General features: G+C 46.7%; 1 protein-coding gene across 1 annotated transcript in view; it reads left to right on the top strand.

The window, feature by feature from the left end:
- PPIL2 (peptidylprolyl isomerase like 2) overlaps nt 1-21,856 on the top strand; it is a 136,879-nt gene that overhangs the window by 103,505 nt on the left and 11,518 nt on the right. Inside the window, exons 15-16 of the mRNA XM_065417536.1 lie at nt 611-728; nt 7,722-7,778. Of these exons, the coding sequence (XP_065273608.1) occupies nt 611-728; nt 7,722-7,778 (175 nt within the window). The remainder of the gene's footprint in view (nt 1-610; nt 729-7,721; nt 7,779-21,856) is intronic.

Raw genomic sequence — 21,856 nt, 5'->3', positions numbered from 1 at the left:
TTTGGATGAAGAATATCCCCTTACACTGAGCCAGGTTGCTTAGTTAGGAGTTGAACTGCTGAGTTCTTAGTTCAGTATTGGGCTCTATACCATATACTTTATTGATCCTATGAAAGTGTATTTAATACAGTAGTAAATAATTTCCAAACCTCACAGCAGCAACAGAGTATCCAGAGTGCAATTAAACTGGTAATTTTCTGCTCGTTGCCTTTATTTTTGTCAGGAAAACACCTTTCAGGATTTAATGTCGCACAAAGAAGGTTGTGCTTTGATGGGCCAGCAGTAAAAAATTAAATCCCTGAGAACCATTGGTGCACAGAATATATAATGCAGCCAATAAACAATCTTATCAGTCACACTTGATGAGAGCAGTGTGGGGGCCGTGTGCTGTGTTGATAATTCCAAAATTTGATTTCATGGGGACACTCAGGCATCAGAGTGGTAGTGGGAAAGGAAATGAAAACGTATACCAAGGAGTCAGGAGCCCCATAAACCTGAGCACAAAGGCAGCACCGCCAAATAAGTATGAGTGCTGGGAGCAATTTGAAGGGTAATGGGAATCTAATGAAGAGCAAACATCAGGGTTGTTTGTTTTTGTTTTTGTTTTTAGGAGGAGAGTCTTATTGGGGAAAACCTTTTAAAGATGAGTTCAAGCCAAATCTGTCCCACACTGGACGTGGTATTCTTAGCATGGCCAATTCAGGACCCAACAGCAACAAATCACAATTGTAAGTGGTCACTTGCTATTCTATAAGGGGTTATCTTATAGAGGTAAGAAAATAAATGGAATTCTATGAACTACTTATGATACACCAGAATGAAATGCTCTCCCAAGTACTTCGTATTGATACCACCAAAGTGTAAGACCCATTTTAAACACTAAGATCAGAGCAACTTGAAGCATTCCATGAAGATCCTTAGGCCTTGGCTACACTTGCAGATGTACAGCGCTGTGAGTTAAACCTGACTTCGTGCAGCTGAGTAGGGAAAGCACTGCAGTCTGTCCACACTGACAGCTGCCCAGCGCACTGTCGTGGCCACATTTGCGGCAATTGCAGCGCTATTGGGAGCGGTGCATTATGGGCAGCTATCCCACAGAGCACCTTTTCCCATTCTGGCGCCGTGGGTTGTGGGAAGGGGGCGTGGGTGCGGGGGATTCTGGGTCCTGTCCCAACACCCCGTGATGCATCGCTTCACATCCCAGAAATCCCTTCGTTTCCGTCCACCTTTGGCGCCATCTTTCAACGGTTTCTGTGCAGCGCGATCTGTCTGCGGGAAATGGAGTCCGAACTGCTGAGGCGTATGCTGACAAGTCTCGCCAGCACGTCACGTTTGGCTGTCGAACTATTCCTTAAGATCCAAAGTGACCGTGAGAGTGAGGGTGAGGAGTCCGACGATGCTATCGAGCCGCGTAACGCGTACGACACGAAATTGCTTGTGGCATTCACGGACATGCTCAGCACCGTGGAACGCCGCTTTTGGGCTCGGGAAACAAGCACCGAGTGGTGGGATCACATTGTCATGGAAGTCTGGGATGACGAGCAGTGGCTGCAGAACTTTCGGATGAGAAAAGCCACTTTCATGGGACTGTGTGAGGAGCTTGCCCCCACCTTGCGGCGCAAGGACACGAGATTGAGAGCTGCCCTGCCAGTGGAGAAGCGGGTGGCTATTGCAATCTGGAAGCTGGCAACTCCAGACAGCTACCAGTCGGTCGCAAACCAGTTTGGAGTAGGAAAGTCGACTGTTGGAATCGTGTTGATGCAAGTTTGCAAGGCCATTAATCGCATCCTACTCAGAAGAACCGTGACTCTGGGTAACGTGCAGGAAATAGTGGATGGCTTTGGACAAATGGGGTTCCCTAACTGTGGAGGGGCGATAGATGGGAGACACATTCCTATTCTGGCACCACCCCACCTAGGATCCGAGTACGTTAATCGGAAGGGGTATTTCTCTATGGTTCTCCAGGAGCTTGTGGATCACCGTGGGCATTTCATTGACATTAACACAGGCTGGCCCGGAAAGGTGCATGACGCACGCATCTTTCGGAACACTTGGCTGTTCAGGAAGATGCAGGCCGGGATTTTTTTCCCAGAGCGGAAGATCACGGTAGGGGAAGTTGAAATGCCCATTGTGATCCTTGGAGATCCCGCTTACCCGTTAATGCCGTGGCTCATGAAACCCTACACAGGGAGCCTTGACAGCAGCAAGGAACGGTTCAACTACTGGCTGAGCCGGTGCCGAATGACTGTGGAGTGTGCCTTTGGCCGTTTAAAGGGCCGCTGGCGATCTCTGTATGGGAAGCTGGACTTGGCCGAAAACAGCATCCCCGCGGTTATATCCGCGTGCTGTGCCCTCCATAATATTTGTGAAGGGAAGGGTGAAAGCTTCACTCAGGCATGGACCTCTGAGGTTCAACACCTGGAGGCTGAATTTGTACAGCCAGAGAACAGGGCTATTACAGGGGCCCAGCGCGGGGCTGCAAGGATTAGGGATGCCTTGAGGGAGCAATTTGAGGCTGAAAACCAGCAGTGATATCTGGTGCCCTACACGGGAGTGAAGTGCAGTAGTTCCAATCTTTAGGAATCAGTGTCTGCTTAGCAGACAAGCAGACTTGCAGTGCCTGTTTATTTCCTGGGCTAAGGAGTCTTTTACTTTGGCTTTGAAAACATTCTTTATTATTGCATAAAGAATCCATATATTGAAAAGAAAAAAAAATTATTTATTGAAAAGAAACAAGGGGGTGGAGTGGGGAACAGTACAATCACAGATTCGCGTATGTCCTGTCTGGTGTGCTGTGCAGTGAGTGCTGCACTTCAGGACAGCTATACTGCATGGTGATGGGGGTTGAGTGCAGAGGGTAAGGGTCGTGGTTTTCAGGGCTGGGTCGTGAAGATACTGGTGTTGGAGGCAGCGGGTGGCGTGAAGAACACGGAAGTTGGGGAAAGTGGGTTGGAGGTGACAGTGGGGCACAACGGAAAGAGTTTTGGGACAAGGGTTGTGGGGGGGGGGGCGTTTGCGTTTGCGGTACTGCTCCTCTTTCTGCATGGCTACCAGCTCCTGGATAGCGTCTGCTTGGCGCTCCAGGATGCTTATGAGCCTATCAGTGCTTTGCTGCCGGTGCGCGGTGCTTTGCCGCCGGTGCGCTGCGTTTTCCTGGCGGATCCTGCTTTCTCTCTCCCTCCAGTCCTGTGCTTTCTCATTCTCTTTAATAGATTGCCGCATCACTTCTTGCAGCATGTCTTCTTTGCTTTTTCACGGTCTCTTCCTGAGTCTTTGCAGTCTCTGAGCAAGTGATAAGAGGGACGGCTGAGGTCTCAAGGTTGATGCAGCTGTAAAGGCAAAATGCAACATTTAACAGAGGCAGCATTGTTTATACCAGACAGAGTAATGATTCCCCCCGCACTTAAGGAGTAGAAAACACACAGGGTCTACACAATAGCATAATTTTCCCGTCCGAAACAGAGCACACACATCCTACGGGAGCCTCAAAATGGTGAGTGAGGGGAACTGATTGTTTCAGGGCTGCACTGTCCTCTGGGTTTCTGTGCCTGGGGGAGAGCCAACAGCTTCAGGGGGCACCTACACTGAACACTGTCCCAACATTTTCCACAGGAGTTCGTCCTGGACGATATCTCACTGCTGAGGGTGACCTGGGAAGCAAGGGAGGGTCTTCTACTGCAATGCGGCTTCCACCCTGGCCCATATGCAGCTTGCCTGTGTGCAGCAATGGTCCCCCCTCCCCTCGCGGCACAGTGGCGTGGACACGTTAGCCTGGCTGGGACAAGGACCACGGTGGCTCTCCCGATTAAACCTGCGCAAGCGCATTGCACACGTTCTGGATGAGACATTCGAGGAGATTACCGAGGCCGATTACCGCAATGTGATAAACCACATCAATGCACTATTCCGCATCTAGGCATGCATGCCTAACCCTCCTCTCCCAAAGAGCCCGCACCGAAAAAATTCCTTCCCGAAAATAAAAACCGCTTACCGGGAACGTGCTCTTCTGTTTGTCCTCCACCAAGTACCGGCCGCTGCGACTGGCTACCTTCCTCCTGGCTCGAGAAGAGCTCCTGGCTGCATGTCTCCAGGGATTCCGGGGTGTCTCCATCCGGCCCACCACCATTACTCCCGTTTTCTTCCTCCTCTTCCCCCCCCCCCCCCCCACTGGCTCTGAAGTGTCTATGGTGGTGCTCGGAGTGGAGGTGGGGTTAACCCCAAGTATCGCATCCAGCTCTTTGTAGAATCGGCAGGTCGCGGGGGGAGCACCCGAGCGGCCGTTTGCGTCGCGGGCTTTGTGGTAGGCACTCCGCAGCTCCTTCACTTTAATCCTGCCCTGCAGGGCGTCCCGCTCATGGCCCCTTTCCATCATGTCCTTTGATACCTTCCCGAAGGTATCGTAATTCCTACGGCTGGAGCGCAGCTGGGACTGTACAGCTTCCTCCCCCCAAACACTGATGAGGTCCAGCAACTCGCCATTGCTCCATGCTGGGGCTCGCTTGGCGCATGGAGGCATGGTCACCTGGAAAGATTCGCTGATAGCACTCCACACCACGCCGGGCTGAGCAAACAGGAAGGGGATTTTTAAAATTCCCGGGGAATGTAAAGGATCGGTCACATGGTTGGTTACCTGAGGCCAGGGCAGTAGAGTTTGAACTGATGACCAGAGTGGCTAGAACAGGCATTGTGTGATACTGCCGAATAATTCTGGAGGCCATTCACAGCGCATTGGGCGGCCACGCTGGCGCCGCAGCGCTGCAGCGGCAGCGCAATACTCGCTATTCCTCTTGGAGAGGTGGAGTACATGCAGCGCTGCAACCACGGAGATACAGCGCTGCAAATGTCTTGCCAGTGTGGACGGGGAGTGAGTTACAGCGCTGGGGGAGCCTTTACAGCGCTGTAACTCGCAAGTGTAGCCAAGGCCTTAGTTCCTTTGTGTTTTTGATATCATCAGTAGAGTTCCCTGTTTCGTAATTTGTAGTTTTTGTTCATTTTCCCTGGCTCTTCAGAGAAAAGAGGTTGTTCCTAACTATCGAACTTTTAAAAAGACATTCTCTTATGGCTCAATCCTGCAAGGTGCTGAGCACTATAGCACCTTCACTTAGGCATGTGATTAACTTTAAATACATGAGTAATAGTCCCATTGTCTTTAATAAGATTGCTCACATGCTTAAAGCTAAGGACTTGCTTAAGTAGTTTGCTGCCCTGGGACCAAAGTGCTGAGCACCTTGTAGGATCAAGCCCTTCGAGCCTATCGTGAAGCTGAGCATTATTGCCAGATCACTGATGCTAAATCAACTAGTGGATAGTGGAGGTTTCTTTAAATAAGATATTTCAAGTCAGGGCCGGCTCCAAGTTTTTTGCCGCCCCAAGCAAAAACATTTTCCCGCACCCCCCCGATCCTGCCCCAACTCCGCCCCTTCCCTGCCCCATTCCAACCCCGTCCCCAAATCCCCGCCCCCGCCTCCTCCCCCAGGCACACCGCATTTCCCCTCCTACCCCTCCCTCCCAGGCTTGCTCAGGGGAGCAGGCGGAGGTGAGCTGGGGGGGGGGGGGAAGCAGTTCCTCTGCGCCCCCCCCTCCCCGGGTAACTTCCTGCGGCCCTCCCCGCGCCCCACACCGCCACAGCTCACCTCCCCTCTGCCTGCTCCCCTGAGCGCGGCACCGCCGCTCCGCTTCTCCCCCCTCCCTCCCAGGCTTGCTGCAAAACAGCTGATTCGCGTGGCAAGCCTGGGAGGGAGGGGGGAGAAGTGGAGCAGCGGCGCGCTCGGGGGAGCAGGCGGCAGTGGAGCGGAGGTGAGCTGGGGGGGGGGGGAGCGGTTCCTCTGCCCCCTCCCCAGGGTTATTTCCTGCGGCCCTCCCCACACCCCCTACTGCCGCAGCTCACCTCCACTCAGGGCCGGCTCCCGGCTTTTTGAGCCCCAAGCAAAAAAAAAAGAGGAGGAGCCGGAGTGCTGCCCCTTGGAAAGTGCCGCCCCAAGCACATGCTTGGAGTGCTGGTGCCTAGAGCCGGCCCTGTTTCAAGTACCTAGGAAACAAATTATAGGAAATGATTTGGAACAACTCGCAAAAGCTACTGTTCATACTCTGTGTGATTTACTGCTGTTGTGTCAGAACATCTACTTTCATGTTTGCCTGTATTTTTCCTTGTTACTGTAAATTTACATGAAGTTCCTTTTATAGCATGAAGTCCTTGAGACTCTCCTGCTGCTTGCTTTTATAAGATTTCATAGACAATGTTTAGAATTTTCTGAGAACTGTTGCTAACTTAGAAGCTGTATGAATGGCTCACCTATACAGGTGATCGTCACACTGATGTAGAACGAGGTAGGTAAGTAGGTAGGTTCAGTGTACAAAGTTACAATAGATCATTTTTATAAGCACCTGGTACTGACAAGGACTTGAGTAAAACTCAGACTTCATCTCAGGAATCCTCAGGAATTCGATTAATTCCCTGTTTGCTTTGTTTTGTTTTGGCTGTCCTCATGAATGATTAGCTTTCAATATTTTATAAGGCCCATGTTAGCTCTCAGGTATTTTTGGTATATCATTATCTGATTGACTTCTGCTGGTCTAATTATTGTACAACTGAGAATAAGATACAGAGCATGTAGAAAGAAGATTAAATTTAATGTGCACCCCTTGAGAGACTCATGCATTAACCCAGGGATTTCCAAACCTTTTCATGGGGTTAACCACATCTTAATAGAGAAATTACCTTGCAGATGGCATCCTCTCCCATTTACAATCACATAATTTCCCTGTGGCAACTACAGCACTTGGATACATGGAAAAGTGCTATTAGGAAAATGTTTTATTTTTAGTTGTCTATAATGCTATATAACAGATGGAAACAAGGAGGAGAGCCAGCACTATGTGCTAGCCAACTCTCCAGGGACCATCAGTGTCCACAGACCACGCTATGAGAACCTCTGCACTATATACAGTTGTGGTCAGATCTTCCAAAGAAATGTTAAGCCATTCAAAAAAGTTTGAGTGATTGAGCTTACTTTGCAAATGATATCTTAGCCCCTACATTTAAGTTTTGCAAAACTTAAAACAAAACATAATAGCAACAAAAGTTTTCTGAGTTTTATTATTTCAGTGAAACACTGTTTAATTTAAATATTCTTCTGCTGTGTTTGCAACCTAAACATGGCATTACTGAGCCAATAAGAGAGGTGGATTATAAACAGGCCAATCTAGCTTCACTTTAACTGTAAAAAATAAATATGGTAAATGGTGAAAATTAGATCTGTTTTGAAAATTGGAACTGACATAGTGTAACACTGTGTTTAAAGTTCTTTGCCAGATACAGAATCCTGATCCGTATAAATATAATGTAATTCAGGAGCAGGAGCCATAACGCCTTGCTAACCTACAATGGCGTTCTTAAAATCTGAACGTTCACAGAAGAGGATATTCAGCTTAGTCAAAGGCGTTTGCATAAATTATTTGTTAAAATGGTAAAGAGGGCAGTGTGTGAGAAACTGGAATAAAAGTATCAAAAAATGAGGGGTAAAGAACTGACTGTTGTCAGATACAGTCCACAAAAAGTAAAATATGATAAGTCATTCATTGTACTCCCCACAGAAGGGAGACGGTTAAAGTCTCATCATAGTGGGTTGCCATGTACACTTTTTTAAAACATGGTTAGCTTTTAAAATATTGTTGAATCTTGAGGGTCATATTCTGAGTGTCATGTTTGTGTCTCCCTTCAGCTTTATCACTTTTCGCTCCTGCACATACCTGGACAAGAAGCACACAATTTTTGGAAGGTAAGAGAAGGAATAGAACTACATCATGCATATAGTATGTCCTGTGTACTTTCAAGGCATGGAAATGAGTCTGGTAACTTTTACACTTGATTTGAAGCAAAATCCTGGTTTAAGAGCAAATTCTGGACTCATCTCTGCGGGCCTTCGTTGAGAAATATTCCTCTTTCTTTCCATGCTCATTAGCTGATTTCCCACACATTTCTCTGGGTCTGACACCTGGAAATAGACTTTTAATGTCTAATTTTGTTCACGTCTCTTTTCTCCTTTCACTTACTTTGTGGCAGAGCACACTCCTCTTGGCCCTGAGTAGGTAGTGGGTATTCCAGCACCACCACTAGTCAGACATTCCCTTTGCCATCATTTTTCTCCCCGTCCACTCTTTCATCATCATCATCATCATCATCAACCTTATTATTGTGAGATTTTTCTGTTAATGGGCCTCCAGGAATGGTCAAGAACGGAACAGTCAGCACGCTCTCTATCTTTTTTTGAATATTTACACACACATCACTGTGACTCAGGAGATTATCTGTTCAACACTCTGACTTCATCACTTCAGGAACTGCCAACCAATAGGTCAGTCATGAACTAGTGCTTCCCGTGCAGCGGCATAGAACACTGAGCTATTGCATAGGGCCAACTCTTCTGAGCGCCTTTTATTTTGCACCCGCATGTCATTACTGTGACAGATACGGCAATTTGCTGCAACATCCTTGGGAGACCTTACAGAATTAAGTTTAAGTATCTTTGGGATCCATTGTATTAAGTGAATGAGTTATCTATCATTGTGGGTTGGGATTGTTTGTAACCTCTCAAGGGGGGGAGATGTGACAGATGTGAGACCTGGGGTTTCAAAGGTCTTTAGAGAACAATGTGCCAGACAAGAATGGACTTTTGGAACAAAAAGTGTTAAGTGGTTTTCCTGGGAACTATGTAGGGAGAGTTTTTCCTGGCTGCAAATTCCCCACCTCTGGTTAAGCAAAAACCCAACCTTTCGAAGCTATGCCCAAAGGAGTGGACCTTTGTCTGCTTATCACCTGTTACATGAGGCCAAGGTCAAAGACTGAAGTGGAATAAAGGAAGGATTGCATGGTTGTTCTGGTTCTGAATCTGAGACAGTTATGAACTTGTAACCATGGGGAAAACCCAATTGTGGATTTTCAAGGACTGATACTTATCAGAGCCCGAAGTTGGAGTTGGAGTTGGAGTGATCTCTGGTAAGCTTATTACCATGTGTGTAGATTCTTTTATTTTTTTAATATTTTCACCATAAGAATAAATGTGCTTGTTTATGAAGAGCTATGTGCTAACTTATAATTTTGGGGCCATTACGCTGTGCATAACCTCTAGGAAGAGAGCAAAGTACACACACTGTCCTGGAAGGCAGGGAATTGTGCAGCCTGGAAAAACCCCAGTCACGAGGGAGAGAGACGTGGGTATCTACCCAAGAGAGGTGATGGCTGAGGAGCTGGGAGCCTAGGGAGAGTTCCCTTGAGGGAGTTCCAAGGGAGAATACAGGTGCAGTTGCCCTGAAGTGCAACAATTACCGTTGTGGTACAATGGTAAAATATCAACCCAGTGAGTATCAATGTGGGGAACTCTAAGGACCATTCCCTGTTGTGAGTGGAATGGTGTTCCCATGGTTCTATTCCACTCAAACCCCAAATATTGCAAAGGCCAAGGAATATAATGCAGATCTGTAAAGAAAGTGTAGTACGTAGTTGTTTCCATCGCTGCAGGTGCAAGCACTGATAATAGATGCTAAATTATGTAAAGCTGTTCTAATGAACATGTTGTGGTGGTGGTAGATATGTACAGTTTTATCAGACTATTTCATTGATAGTTCCTTAGAATCCTATGCTTTTTCTTTTCTTTTTTTTATTGCAACTTTTTATTGACTCTTTTGATTTTTTACTCAATTTGAAAAATTGCTTAAAATAAATGTATGTAGTACGCAGTGTGATTAGATGTTATACAGTAGAGCTGTTTAGTATCTGAGATATTATTTTCCACTGGGCTTCCCAGTGTATCCCATTGTAAGTTTTCAGGCAGGGATTGGTTTCATTTTGTGTGTTCTGTAGAGCCAAGCATATTGTTGGCGCTTAGCACAATAGTAATTTCTGACTGTTCCCAATACTGACACTGCAATAACTGCACTCTCTGAATTACTCTCCTTCTGCCAAGGTGCCCCATTTGCCTTGCTAGTGGCTCCTGCAGGTAGAAGTTAAAGCTCCCATATCACTTTGTGAAAGAAAAGTGGATAACTTCAGTGTCCTGGCCAACATTCTATCTCACCTAAACAAGTTCTAATATTAAAAGCTGTGAGTGAACATATTCCTATAGTAACTGCACTGCCTGTATCTAAGAGCTTGTCTTCACTGCAAAGTTAACTTCTGTTGTAACTCGAGTATTGTCCCTGAAATCTGAAGTCCCTTTTTTTGGTGGATTCTAAATCAGATCGTACTATTTAGATTTCTGGCTTCAACATGAATTTGAGGGTTATTTCTTTTGGACAAAATAAGAACATCACTATATGCTGAGAGCCAAATTCTGCACTCAGCTGTTCCCTCCATCATGCAACTTCTGTTTTTGCCAGTAGGGTTGCATGTATGTACTTAAGGATAGAATTTTGCCTCATATACGTAATCGTTGTAAGAATTCCTAAGTAAGCTTATCGCACTCCTAAGAAGACCAGGAAAAGGAAAAAAGCATTATTTTACTAGCAAAGGAGGAAAGTAACATTGGGAAGTTCCTCCTCTTGAGAAACTGTTTTAATTCATGTCACTACAGGTTGGAAATCAAAGCCGTGCTTAGTAGCAGGTATTAAGAGCTTGAGGCTTAGACCAGTGGTGGGCAACCTGCGGGCCGCATGCAGCCAATCAGGGTAATCTGATTGCAGGCCACGAGACGTTTTGCTAACGTTGACTCTCCATAGGCACGACCCCCCGCAGCTCCCACTGGCCACGGTTTGCTGTGGCCAGTGGGAGCTGCGGGAAACCCACCACTGCTTTAGACTATGAGAATGTTTTGTAAAATACTTTGGCCCAGAGCAATGAGGATCTGAAGGGATGGTACATGTGACTTAGCGCAATGTGGCGTCTTTGAAGTTGATGGAGAATGTTAGTGTTGTAAGATTGCTGGGGAATCCTGTAGTGACAGTGTTTCTCACTCACCAGCAGCAGTAGTGACAATAACTGTCACTGAAGGCCCGTTAGCTAAAGGAACAGGTAAGCTGGGTATGGAAAGGGAACACAAATAGAGAGGTGAAGAGGAGACAGTGCCTTCAAATGAAGGAGTATTATGGGCTGTGTGGATTTCCTGCCGCAGTGGAGTTGCCTAGACTAATTCAGTAATTACCCTCTCCAGTGATAATTGGCAATGAACTGCCTGACATTAAAAAAGCTGTAATTAACTTGAAAATTAACTAATGGCTTTTGCTGACTTCTAACTGCTTAATTGAAAAACCCAAATTGGTGTAAACCATTTGGTATTTACCATCTCTGCCAAGTGTGGGGCAGGAGTTTTCTTCTGGGTGAGAAGCATTTTAGGAAGGCCCACTGCCTGGGGACATTCCTCTGAGTCCCTTTTTATATCATTACCCTAGCTCAGGGGTTCTCACAACATAATTTTTGGTGGCCTCAGCGGGCGGCCACCAACTCTTGCTGGTGGCTGCTCTGAGAATTTTTCCTAAAATACTGAATTAACTTTAGGAAAAACAAATAAATATGCCCATATATACATGTCCATATTATTGTAATTTATTTATATAGGGTTTTTTGCAGACTCAATAATAACAATAATGTACAGTTATCTCTATTCTTTACTGGACCTAAACAGAATAGAAACAAAAATAAGATGCTTCGCATGTTTTGATATTTTTTTTTTAGATTGCTAGTTAGTTAGTCTGCCACTGTGAAAAGTGATATTTGTTAATGTCACTTTTCACAGCAGACTTACTCAGCCCTGGCATGTTGGGGGACAAATTATGCCCTGGATGAGGAGGGGGGTAAGGAGGCGGGGGGCCAGGGCCAATGGGGATCTAGAGGAGGCAGCGGGGGGGGGGGGGGTCGAGGTGATGGCAGGGGGTGAGTCCAGGGATGGCGCCCAAAACCCTGCCGCTGGGGGACGGAGCCCACCGCCGCATGACCAGAGCCTGCCGCCCACCACCCCAGGGCGGAAGCCTGAAGCCCGAGCCACAACACCCCTGGGAAAGTGAGGAAATCACACTGGTTGCCTGCTCCTATAGTGTTTGTGGCTCTAGAAGGGGCTATGGACCAACCCCTGCAGGCAGCCCCAGAGGAGGAGCTGCTGCTTTGCCAACACCCCCGTCCTCCCCAATCACAGCCCAGGAGTCTGTGGCCGCAAGAAAAGCCCACGCCGCATTTGAGAAACGCTGCCTAGCTGGCATGCAAAGATACCTCCCTCTTCCCCTCCTCTGGCATTCACAGAATTGCATGAGCAGCAGTGACATTACTTCCAGAAGAACAGCTTAGGCTCACTGTGCAATTTGTATTGATGATTTTTATGCATGGGTCATGTTGTAGTGTTTTGTGAGCAGCTAGTCAGCAGCCAGCAACCTTTGAATCGTCATGATGGTTCTGCCTCTGAGTTTGGAGGTTTCTTCAGCTCACACTTGATTTCAGAATTCATGGACAGGACAGCATTGGAAACCTTGACCTTGCTTACTGAAGGTCAGACCATATGTTTGGATGCACACTGAGTGCTCCCGACAAAGGAAATATGATCAGGGTCATGGTAGATTTGCTCCTCTTTTTTCCCCCAATCACATTTCCCATCTATGAGTGTAAGTGCCATGCTGCATTATAGTATCTTTTCTTCTGCATAGGGCAGTTCGCTAAACTCTGGGTATGTCTACACTACGAAATTAGGTCGAATTTATAGAAGCCGGTTTTATAGAAATGGGTTGTATACAGCCGATTGTGTGTGTCCCCACATAAAATGCTCTAAGTGCTCTAGTCGGCGGACCGCGTCCACAGTACCGAGGCTAGCGTCGACTTCCGGAGCATTGCACTATGGGTAGCTATCCCACAGTTCCCGCAGTCTCGGCCGCCCATTGGAATTCTGGGTTGAGATCCCAATGCCCGAATGATGCAAAACAGTGTCGCGGGGGGTTCTGGGTACATGTCGTCAGGCCCCTCCCCCTCCGTCAGAGCAACGGCAGACAATAGATTTGCGCCTTTTTACCTGGGTTACCTGTGCAGACAACATACCACGGCAAGCATGGAGCCCGCTCAGCTCAGCTCAGCTCACCGTCACCATATGTCATCTGGGTGCCGGCAGACGTGGGACTGCATTGCTACACAGCAGCAGCAGCTAACTGCCTTTTGGCGGTAGACGGTGCAGCATGACTGGTAGCCGTGGGGCTGGCAGCCGTAGGGCTGCATTGCACCAGCCCCTTGCCTTTTGGTAGAAGATGGTATATTACGATTGGTATCCGTCGTCATCGTACTGCAGTGGCTGTCGATCATGGGCACCTGGGCAGACATTCTCAGTCCTATTGAACTGTCTTGACGATGATGGCTATCAGTCGTAGTATGCTATTTTCTGCCAAGCGCCCAGTATTTTCTGCTAAGCACCCAGAAGAGGCCGAGGGCGATCTGGGTGCTGGCAGACGTGGGGCTGGCAGACGTGGGGCTGCATTGCTACAGAGCAGCAGCCCCTTGCCTTTTGGTAGAAGATGGTATATTACGACTGGTATCCATCGTCATCATACTGCAGTGGCTATCAGTCATGCTGCACCGTTGGCTGCCAGCTTAAGATGTAAAAAATAGATTTGTTCTGTATTCATTAGCTTCCCCCTCCCTCCGTGAAATCAACGGCCTGCTAAACCCAGGGTTTTGAGTTCAATCTTTGGGGGGGGGGGGGCATTCTGTGTGACAGTTGTTTGTGTTTCTCCCTGATGCACAGCCACCTTCGTTGATTTTAATTCCCTGTACCTGTACGCCATGTCGTCACTTGCCCCTCCCTCCCTCCTTCCCCTGGTCCGTCAGATACTAGTTTCGCGCCTTTTTTCAGACCAGGCGCCATAGCTAGCACTGGGATCATGGAGCCCGCTCAGATCACCGCGGCAATTATGAGCACTATGAACACCACGCGCATTGTCCTGGAGTATATGCAGAGCCAGGACATGCCAAAGCAAAACCAGGACCAGCCGAGGAGGCGATTGCAGCGCGGCGACGAGAGTGATGAGGAAATTGACATGGACATAGACCTCTCACAAGGCACAGGCCCCAGCAATGTGGAAATCATGGTGTTCCTGGGGCAGGTTCATGCCATGGAACGCCGATTCTGGGCCCGGGAAACAAGCACAGACTGGTGGGACCGCATCGTGCTGCAGGTGTGGGACGATGCCCAGTGGCTGCGAAACTTTCGCATGCGTAAGGGCACTTTCATGGAACTTTGTGACTTGCTTTCCCCTGCCCTGAAGCGCCAGAATACCAGGATGAGAGCAGCCCTCACAGTTGAGAAGCGAGTGGCGATAGCCCTGTGGAAGCTTGCAACGCCAGACAGCTACCGGTCAGTCGGGAATCAATTTGGAGTGGGCAAATCTACTGTGGGGGCTGCTGTGATCCAAGTTGCCAGGGCAATGAAAGACCTGGTGATATCAAGGGTAGTGACTCTGGGAAACGTGCAGGCCATAGTGGATGGCGTTGCTGCAATGGGATTCCCAAACTGTGGTGGGGCCATAGACGGAACCCATATCCCTATCTTGGCACCGGAGCACCAAGCCACCGAGTACATAAACCGCAAGGGGTACTTTTCAATGCTGCTGCAAGCCCTGGTGGATCACAAGGGACGTTTCACCAACATCAACGTGGGATGGCCGGGAAAGGTACATGATGCTCGCGTCTTCAGGCACTGTGCTCTGTTTCGAAAGCTGGAGGAAGGGACTTTCTTCCCGGACCAGAAAATAACCATTGGGGATGTTGAAATGCCTATCGTGATTCTTGGGGACCCAGCCTACCCCTTAATGCCATGGCTCATGAAGCCATACACAGGCAGCCTGGACAGGAGTCAGGACCTGTTCAACTACAGGCTGAGCAAGTGCCGAATGGTGGTGGAATGTGCATTTGGACGTTTAAAAGCGCGCTGGCGCAGCTTACTGACTCGCTCAGACCTTAGCGAAAAGAATATCCCCATTGTTATTGCTGCTTGCTGTGCGCTCCACAATATCTGTGAGAGTAAGGGGGAGACATTTATGGCGGGGTGGGAGGTTGAGGCAAATCGCCTGGCCGCTGATTACGCGCAGCCAGACACCAGGGCGGTTAGAGGAGCACAGCAGGGCGCGGTGCGCATCAGAGAAGCTTTGAAAACGAGTTTTGTGACTGGCCAGGCTACGGTGTGAAACTTCTGTTTGTTTCTCCTTGATGAACCCTCCGCCCCCCCCCTCCCCACCCGGTTCACTCTACTTCCCTGTAAGCCAACCACCCCACCCTCCCCACCCCCCCTTCGAGCACCGCTTGCAGAGGCAATAAAGTCATTGTTACTTCACATTCATGCATTCTTTATTAATTCATCACACAACTAGGGGGATAATTGCAAAGGTAGCCCGGGATGGGTGGGGGAGGAGGGAAGGAAAAGGACACACTGCAGTTTAAAACTTTAACTCTTATTGAAGGCCAGCCTTCTGATGCTAGGGCAATCATCTGGGGTGGAGTGACTGGGTGGCTGGAGGCCCCCCCACCGTGTTCTTGGGCGTCTGGGTGAGGAGGCTATGGAACTTGGGGAGGAGGGCTGTTGGTTACACAGGGGCTGTAGCGGCAGTCTCTGCTCCTGCTGCCTTTCCTGCAGCTCAACCATACGCTGGAGCATATCAGTTTGATGCTCCAGCAGCCGGAGCATTGACTCTTGCCTTCTGTCTGCAAGCTGACGCCACCTATCATCTTCAGCCCGCAACTTGCTCTGTTCATCCCGCGATTCAGCACGCCACCTCTCCTCTCGTTCATATTGTGCTTTTCTGTAATCAGTCATTGACTGCCTCCACGCATTCTGCTGTGCTCTGTCAGCGTGGGAGGACATCTGGAGCTCTGTGAACATGTCATCCCGCATCCTCCGTTTTCTCTTTCTAATCTTCACTAGCCTCTGTGAAGGAGAAACATTTGCAGCTGGTGGAGGAGAAGGGAGAGGTGGTTAAAAAAGACACATTTTAGAGAACAATGGGTACACTCTTTCACGTTAAATTTTGCTGTTCACATTACACAGCACATGTGCTTTCGTTACAAGGTCGCATTTTTCCTCTTATATTGAGGGCCTGCCGGTTTGGTGTGAGAGATCACTCACGCAGTGCCAGGCCACAGATTTCGGCTTGCAGGCAGCCATGGTAAGACACAGTCTTTTGGCTTTTTTAACCTTCTTAACATGTGGGAATGGTTTCAAACAGTAGTGCTCTCATTTCCCATACCAAGCACCCGTTGGGTTGGCCATTTAAAATGGGTTTGCAATGTAAAAGGAGGGGCTGCGGTTTCAGGGTTAACATGCAGCACAAACCCAACTAACTCCCCCCCCCCCCCCCCAATTCTCTGGGATGATCACTTCACCCCTCCCCCCCACCGCGTGGCTAACAGCGGGGAATATTTCTGTTCAGCAGAGCAGGAACGGGCACCTCTGAATATCCCCTTAATAAAATCGCCCCATTTCAACCAGGTGACCGTGAATGATATCACTCTCCTGAGGATAACAAAGAGCGATAAGGAATGGATGTTGTCTGCATGCCAGCAAACACCGGGACCATACGCTGCCATGCTTTGTTATGCAATGATTCCAGACTACGTGCTACTGGCCTGGCGTGGTAAAGTGTCCTACCATGGCGGACGGGATAAGGCAGCCCTCCCCAGAAACCTTTTGCAAAGGCTTTGGGAGTACATGAAGGAGAGCTTTCTGGAGATGTCCCTGGAGGATTTTCGCTCCATCCCCATACACATTAACAGACTTTTCCAGTAGCTGTACTGGTCGCGATTGCCAGGGCAAATTAATCATTAATCATTAAACACGCTTGCTTTTAAACCATGTGTAATATTTACAAAGGTACACTCACCAGAGGTCCCCTGTGTGCCCTCAGGGGATGGGAGCACGCCTTGGCTGAGTTCGGGGGTTACTGGTTCCAGGTCCAGGGTGATAAACATATCCTGGCTGTTGGGGAAACCGGTTTCTCCGCTTCCTTGCTGCTGTGAGCTATCTACATTATCTCCATCCTCATCTTCCTCGTACCCCGAACCCGCTTCCCTGTGTGTTTCTCCAGTGAGGGAGTCATAGCACATGGTTGGGGTAGTGGTGGCTGCACCCCCTAGAATGGCATGCAGCTGCGCGTAGAAGCGGCATGTTTGCGGCTCTGCCCCGGACCTTCCGTTTGCTTCTCTGGCTTTGTGGTAGGCTTGCCTTAGCTCCTTAATTTTCACGCGGCACTGCTGTGCGTCCCTGTTATGGCCTCTGTCCTTCATGGCCTTGGAGACCTTTTCTAATATTTTGCCATTTCGTTTACTGCTTCGGAGTTCAGCTAGCACTGATTCATCTCCCCATATGGCGAGCAGATCCCGTACCTCCCGTTCTGTCCATGCTGGAGCTCTTTTGCGATCCTGGGACTCCATCACGGTTACCTGTGCTGATGAGCTCTGCGTGGTCACCTGTGCTCTCCACGCTGAGCAAACAGGAAATGAAATTCAAACGTTCGCGGGGCTTTTCCTGTCTACCTGGCCAGTGCATCTGAGTTGAGAGTGCTGTCCAGAGCGGTCACAATGAAGCACTGTGGGATAGCTCCCGGAGGCCAATAACGTCGAATTCCGTCCACTCTACCCCAATTCCGACCCCCTAAGGCCGATTTTATCGCTAATCCCTTCGTCGGAGGTGGAGTAAAGAAACCGGTTTAAAGGGCCCTTTAAGTCGAAAGAAAGGGCTTCGTCGTGTGAACGTGTCCAGGCTTAATTCGACTTAACGCTGCTAAAGTCGACCTAAACACGTAGTGTAGACCAGGCCTCTGTTGGCTGGAGCAATCAAATGTAATTGTATTATTTCAGAGTGATTGGCTGTCGTGTGACAGCTATGGCAATTTCTTGGGATACCCTGGACAAACCTTATTGAATTAAGTTTAAGTATATTTGGAGTCCATTGCATTAAAAATGCAAAGTTTATGTATTATGGTGGGGTTATATGTAACTGGTCTTGTGGGGAGACATGGCCAATGTAAACCTTGGGGAGTGTTATGAACTTCAAAGGATTATTTTAAACAATGTGACAGACAAATAAAGTTAAGTGAAGTTCCTAGGAAATACTTGGGGGAGGAGAATGCAAATTACCACCTCTAGTTATGCAAAGACCCAGCCTTTTGAAGCTCCTCCCCGAGGAGTAGGGGACCATTGTCTGGCTGATTACCTATTCGTGGTCTCTTCAGATCAAAGATCCAAACTGTATAAAGGAGTGGCTCACAGATTCATGGTGCTTGTTCTGAACAAACAACTGTTATGAACCTGTGACCACAGCAAAACCCTTTGATAGGGTTTGAAGGATTGATTCCTACCAGAGCCTTCATTAGAGTTGGGGTGATCTCTGGTAAGCTTATTAGCATGCGTATAATTTCTTTTGTTATTTTAATGTTTTCTATGTAATACGTTCACTTTAAGAATGAATGTGCTTGCTTAGGCAAAGCTGTGTGGGACCTTAAAACTATGGGCAATTACACTGTTTATAGCCTCTGAGAAGAAAGGCAAAGCAGGCCTGCTTAGGCAGTCTGATTTGCTGGGGAACTCAGTGTAGGCAGGAAACTGGGCAACATAAACACCCCACCCCCCACCCCCAGTCAGGAGAGAGATGCATGTCTCTGCCCAAGAGAGGGAACTGCTGGGAGTGGATCATAGAGGGGGGAGTACAGGTGCAGTTGCCCTGAACTGTGACACTCTGTCTAAACATTAGGGTATATTGCTGAATAATAATGTATCCTATTTGTTACCGTTTTGTAACTAATCACATCATTTGTAGTTGAAATCAAAGCCCATTAAGGAGCAAAGCTCTTCACGGCTAAGTTATAACTATAATTATCTAAGCAGCAAATCCTGCCCCGTTTCAGCTCGGGAGGGCTCCAGGAACAGAGAAATTTTGCAGGAGTGAGGAAGGGAGCAGGATATAGTGAATCTATGTAGGGGGCCCAAACCATTGTGCACTACAGGGCCCAACTCCGCATGCAGCAGGCCTGGGGGCAGAGGAAAACGGAGAAGTGGGTCCAGTGAATTCACATCTGTCACTCCACTGGCAGTATAGGTCAGGGGCTACAGCATCATCAGGGCTTCACTGTCTGGGCTTCTAGATTAAGTCCTTGGATGGGTTGAGCTGTTTTGGTCTCACTCGTGTTAACAGCCTCAAAAGTCTACTCAGTGTCAGCAGACACACCCACACAAGAGATCCATCTCATATATACGCCTATACACAAACACACACGATCTATCTAATACACACACACTGCATAGATATATAAACATAGGTGTACTTTGTTTTTATAAACATGAACTTGAGGGGGAAATTATTTTCCCCAAATAAAAATGTTTCATCCTGGTACGTGTTTTTGTTTCTCATTAAAAATTCCAGACACATTCCAGCATTGTCTTCTGAGCAGCAAACGGTATCATTTTGGACCTGTGCCATCCACAGCACTGCATGGGGTTTAATTCATATAATTCAGCAAAACAAAAGTGAGAAAACTCTACAGTAGAGACAGATGTGTGAATGCCAGTCAAGGTGCTGTGTCATGTTAGAAAAGAGAGAGAAATTCACTTGCTGAGTGTGTTTGTTTGTTTGTTTTTCTAAACAGAGGACTTGCATGTGATATTTGGAAGCCCATTTGTTAGGGTTTTTGAAGCTTATGGGGTTTTCTTTTAGGGATAGCACTAAATAATGTAGCAGTGAAGCTGGTAGTTTGAGGCTTGCTAAATGAAATCTGCTTATCTGGTAGGTTGGCATATGTAAATTAGCAAAGCTTGGACTATGTCAAGGGTCGGCAACCTTTCAGAAGTGGTGTGCCGAGTCTTCATTTATTCACTCTCATTGAAGGTTTCGTGTGCCACTCATACATTATGATGTTTTTAGAAGGTCTCTTTCTATAAGTCTATTATTTATATTTATATTTATATTTTTTATATATATATATATATATAACTATTGTTGTATGTAAAGTAAAGTTTTTAAAATCTTTAAGAAGCTTCATTTAAAATTAAATTAAAATGCAGAACCCCCCGGACCGGTGGTCAAGACCTGGGCAGTGTGAGTGCCACTGAAAATCAGCTCACGTGCCGCCTTTGGCTCATGGTGATTAATTGTGGTTACAGTAAAAGTTTTCACTGAGTTGAGTACTAGAAAGTATCATGCAAAGTTGACTGCATTTAGGATGCTTGGCTGCCCCATTTAGAACCAACCCAAAAAAGAAGGTGGATTTTAAAATAAAACCTATAGCTCGCAGAGGTGTAAAAATTTCCGGTGCCAGAGTCAGTCTAGTTTTCACGAAAATAGAAATGTCTATTTTGAAGGAGTTAAGGGTGCATCTCTTCTGTTACACTGTGGTAACTGAAGCAAACCTAAACATTCCTGTCTGTTTTCTATACTCAAATGCAACATAGTATTTATCATGCTCCATGGAAAATAAAACAAACTGTTGTAGACTTTTTTTTCTTTTTGCTGAGGTAAATAGGTAGTTACCCTGAGAAATGAGTATCATCGTGTGTTGGAAATGTAGAGAAAATTTTTCAGTTATCCCAGTTGTCCTAATATAAATTTGTACAATGACTTGAAGGCACCTTCATTTCTGTTATAGGGTATCCTTTGAACAGATCTGTTTTCATGGGTGTCTCAGAAGCTGACTAGGTCAATTCAGGACAAATCATGAATAACACCCTATAATTTAAGTAAGAGGTACCTTTAAGGGCCAGTCTGGGTGGAAAACATTAAACCTATTTTCACCTTCACCACTTCCACTGCTCTGCCACCTTCTAAATTTAGCATAACTGATGTTGAATGCGGAATGATCAATTGCCATTTGTATAGTGTTCTTATGACATTAAAGGGTAAGACAGGATGTTGGTCTGAATTTGTGGCATTTGTTTTTTATTGTAATGTAACTGTTGTACAAAGATTCCTGTACAGAGTTTCAGGGATTTATTCTTGAAACAGATTTTACCCTGGTGCGTGAAATAAGTAGAGTATTAATTTAATATCCAATACTGCCTCTGTTGGCATTCTTGTGAGCTTTTCCATATATAGGTTCAATGAGTTTGTTCCTTTGCAAGTGATGCAATTTATGCACAGGATTTGTGTAGTAGAACAGGCAAAAACAAAAAACAAAAACCAACCCACAGTTGTTTGTTTCTTCAGTGTACGTGAAATAATTGCTTTAATGGGCATTAGTGTGTTGGTTAGGCGTATTGAATCTTGTCATGTTGATGTTAGTATTACAACTTCCTGAGGTTTGACAATTACAGCATATAATTAGGCTTGGCAGAATTGGATTTTTATATTGTTATAATTTTGACTGATAATATCAGAGTTTATTTAAATTTTAATAGTTGTGGGAAATTGTCTGACCACTCCATAATTTATTTTATGACAGTAGACATTGAGATTCAGAGTTAAACCTTTATAACCATTAAAACACACAATTGTGAACATCACACATCGAAGTATATAAAGTAAATCTCGTTAAATCAAGAAGTTCTTAAGCACAGGTTTTTTTCTTTGCCTATGTGTAAATTTAGATCATCAAAGGAAATATTTTTTTCATGGGTTTGTGTGTACGGTGAAATTGTTTACCATCATTTACCAATAAAGATCTAATCCATTCAAGCCTTAAAGTCTATGAGTTAATGAACCTATATATAATGAAGGCTGTATTGCACAAGCAGTGCGTATTCTGTATCCTTGTTTATTACAGGCATTCATTTATTCGGTTAGGCAGATAAGGGGAGAGTCAGCAAAATCCCTTTAAATATCATCTTTTGAAGTTCAGTTGGAATATTTAACCTCTGCAACCAGCTGTCGAGCCATTAGCGTCTGGCTACACTGCAATAAAAGACCCGAGGCACAGC

This window comes from Emys orbicularis, chromosome 16, assembly GCF_028017835.1.
Source record: "Emys orbicularis isolate rEmyOrb1 chromosome 16, rEmyOrb1.hap1, whole genome shotgun sequence".
NCBI lineage: Eukaryota > Metazoa > Chordata > Testudines > Emydidae > Emys > Emys orbicularis.
Note: the sequence above shows the minus strand (reverse complement) of the source record. Positions and strands in the feature narration are given on the sequence as shown.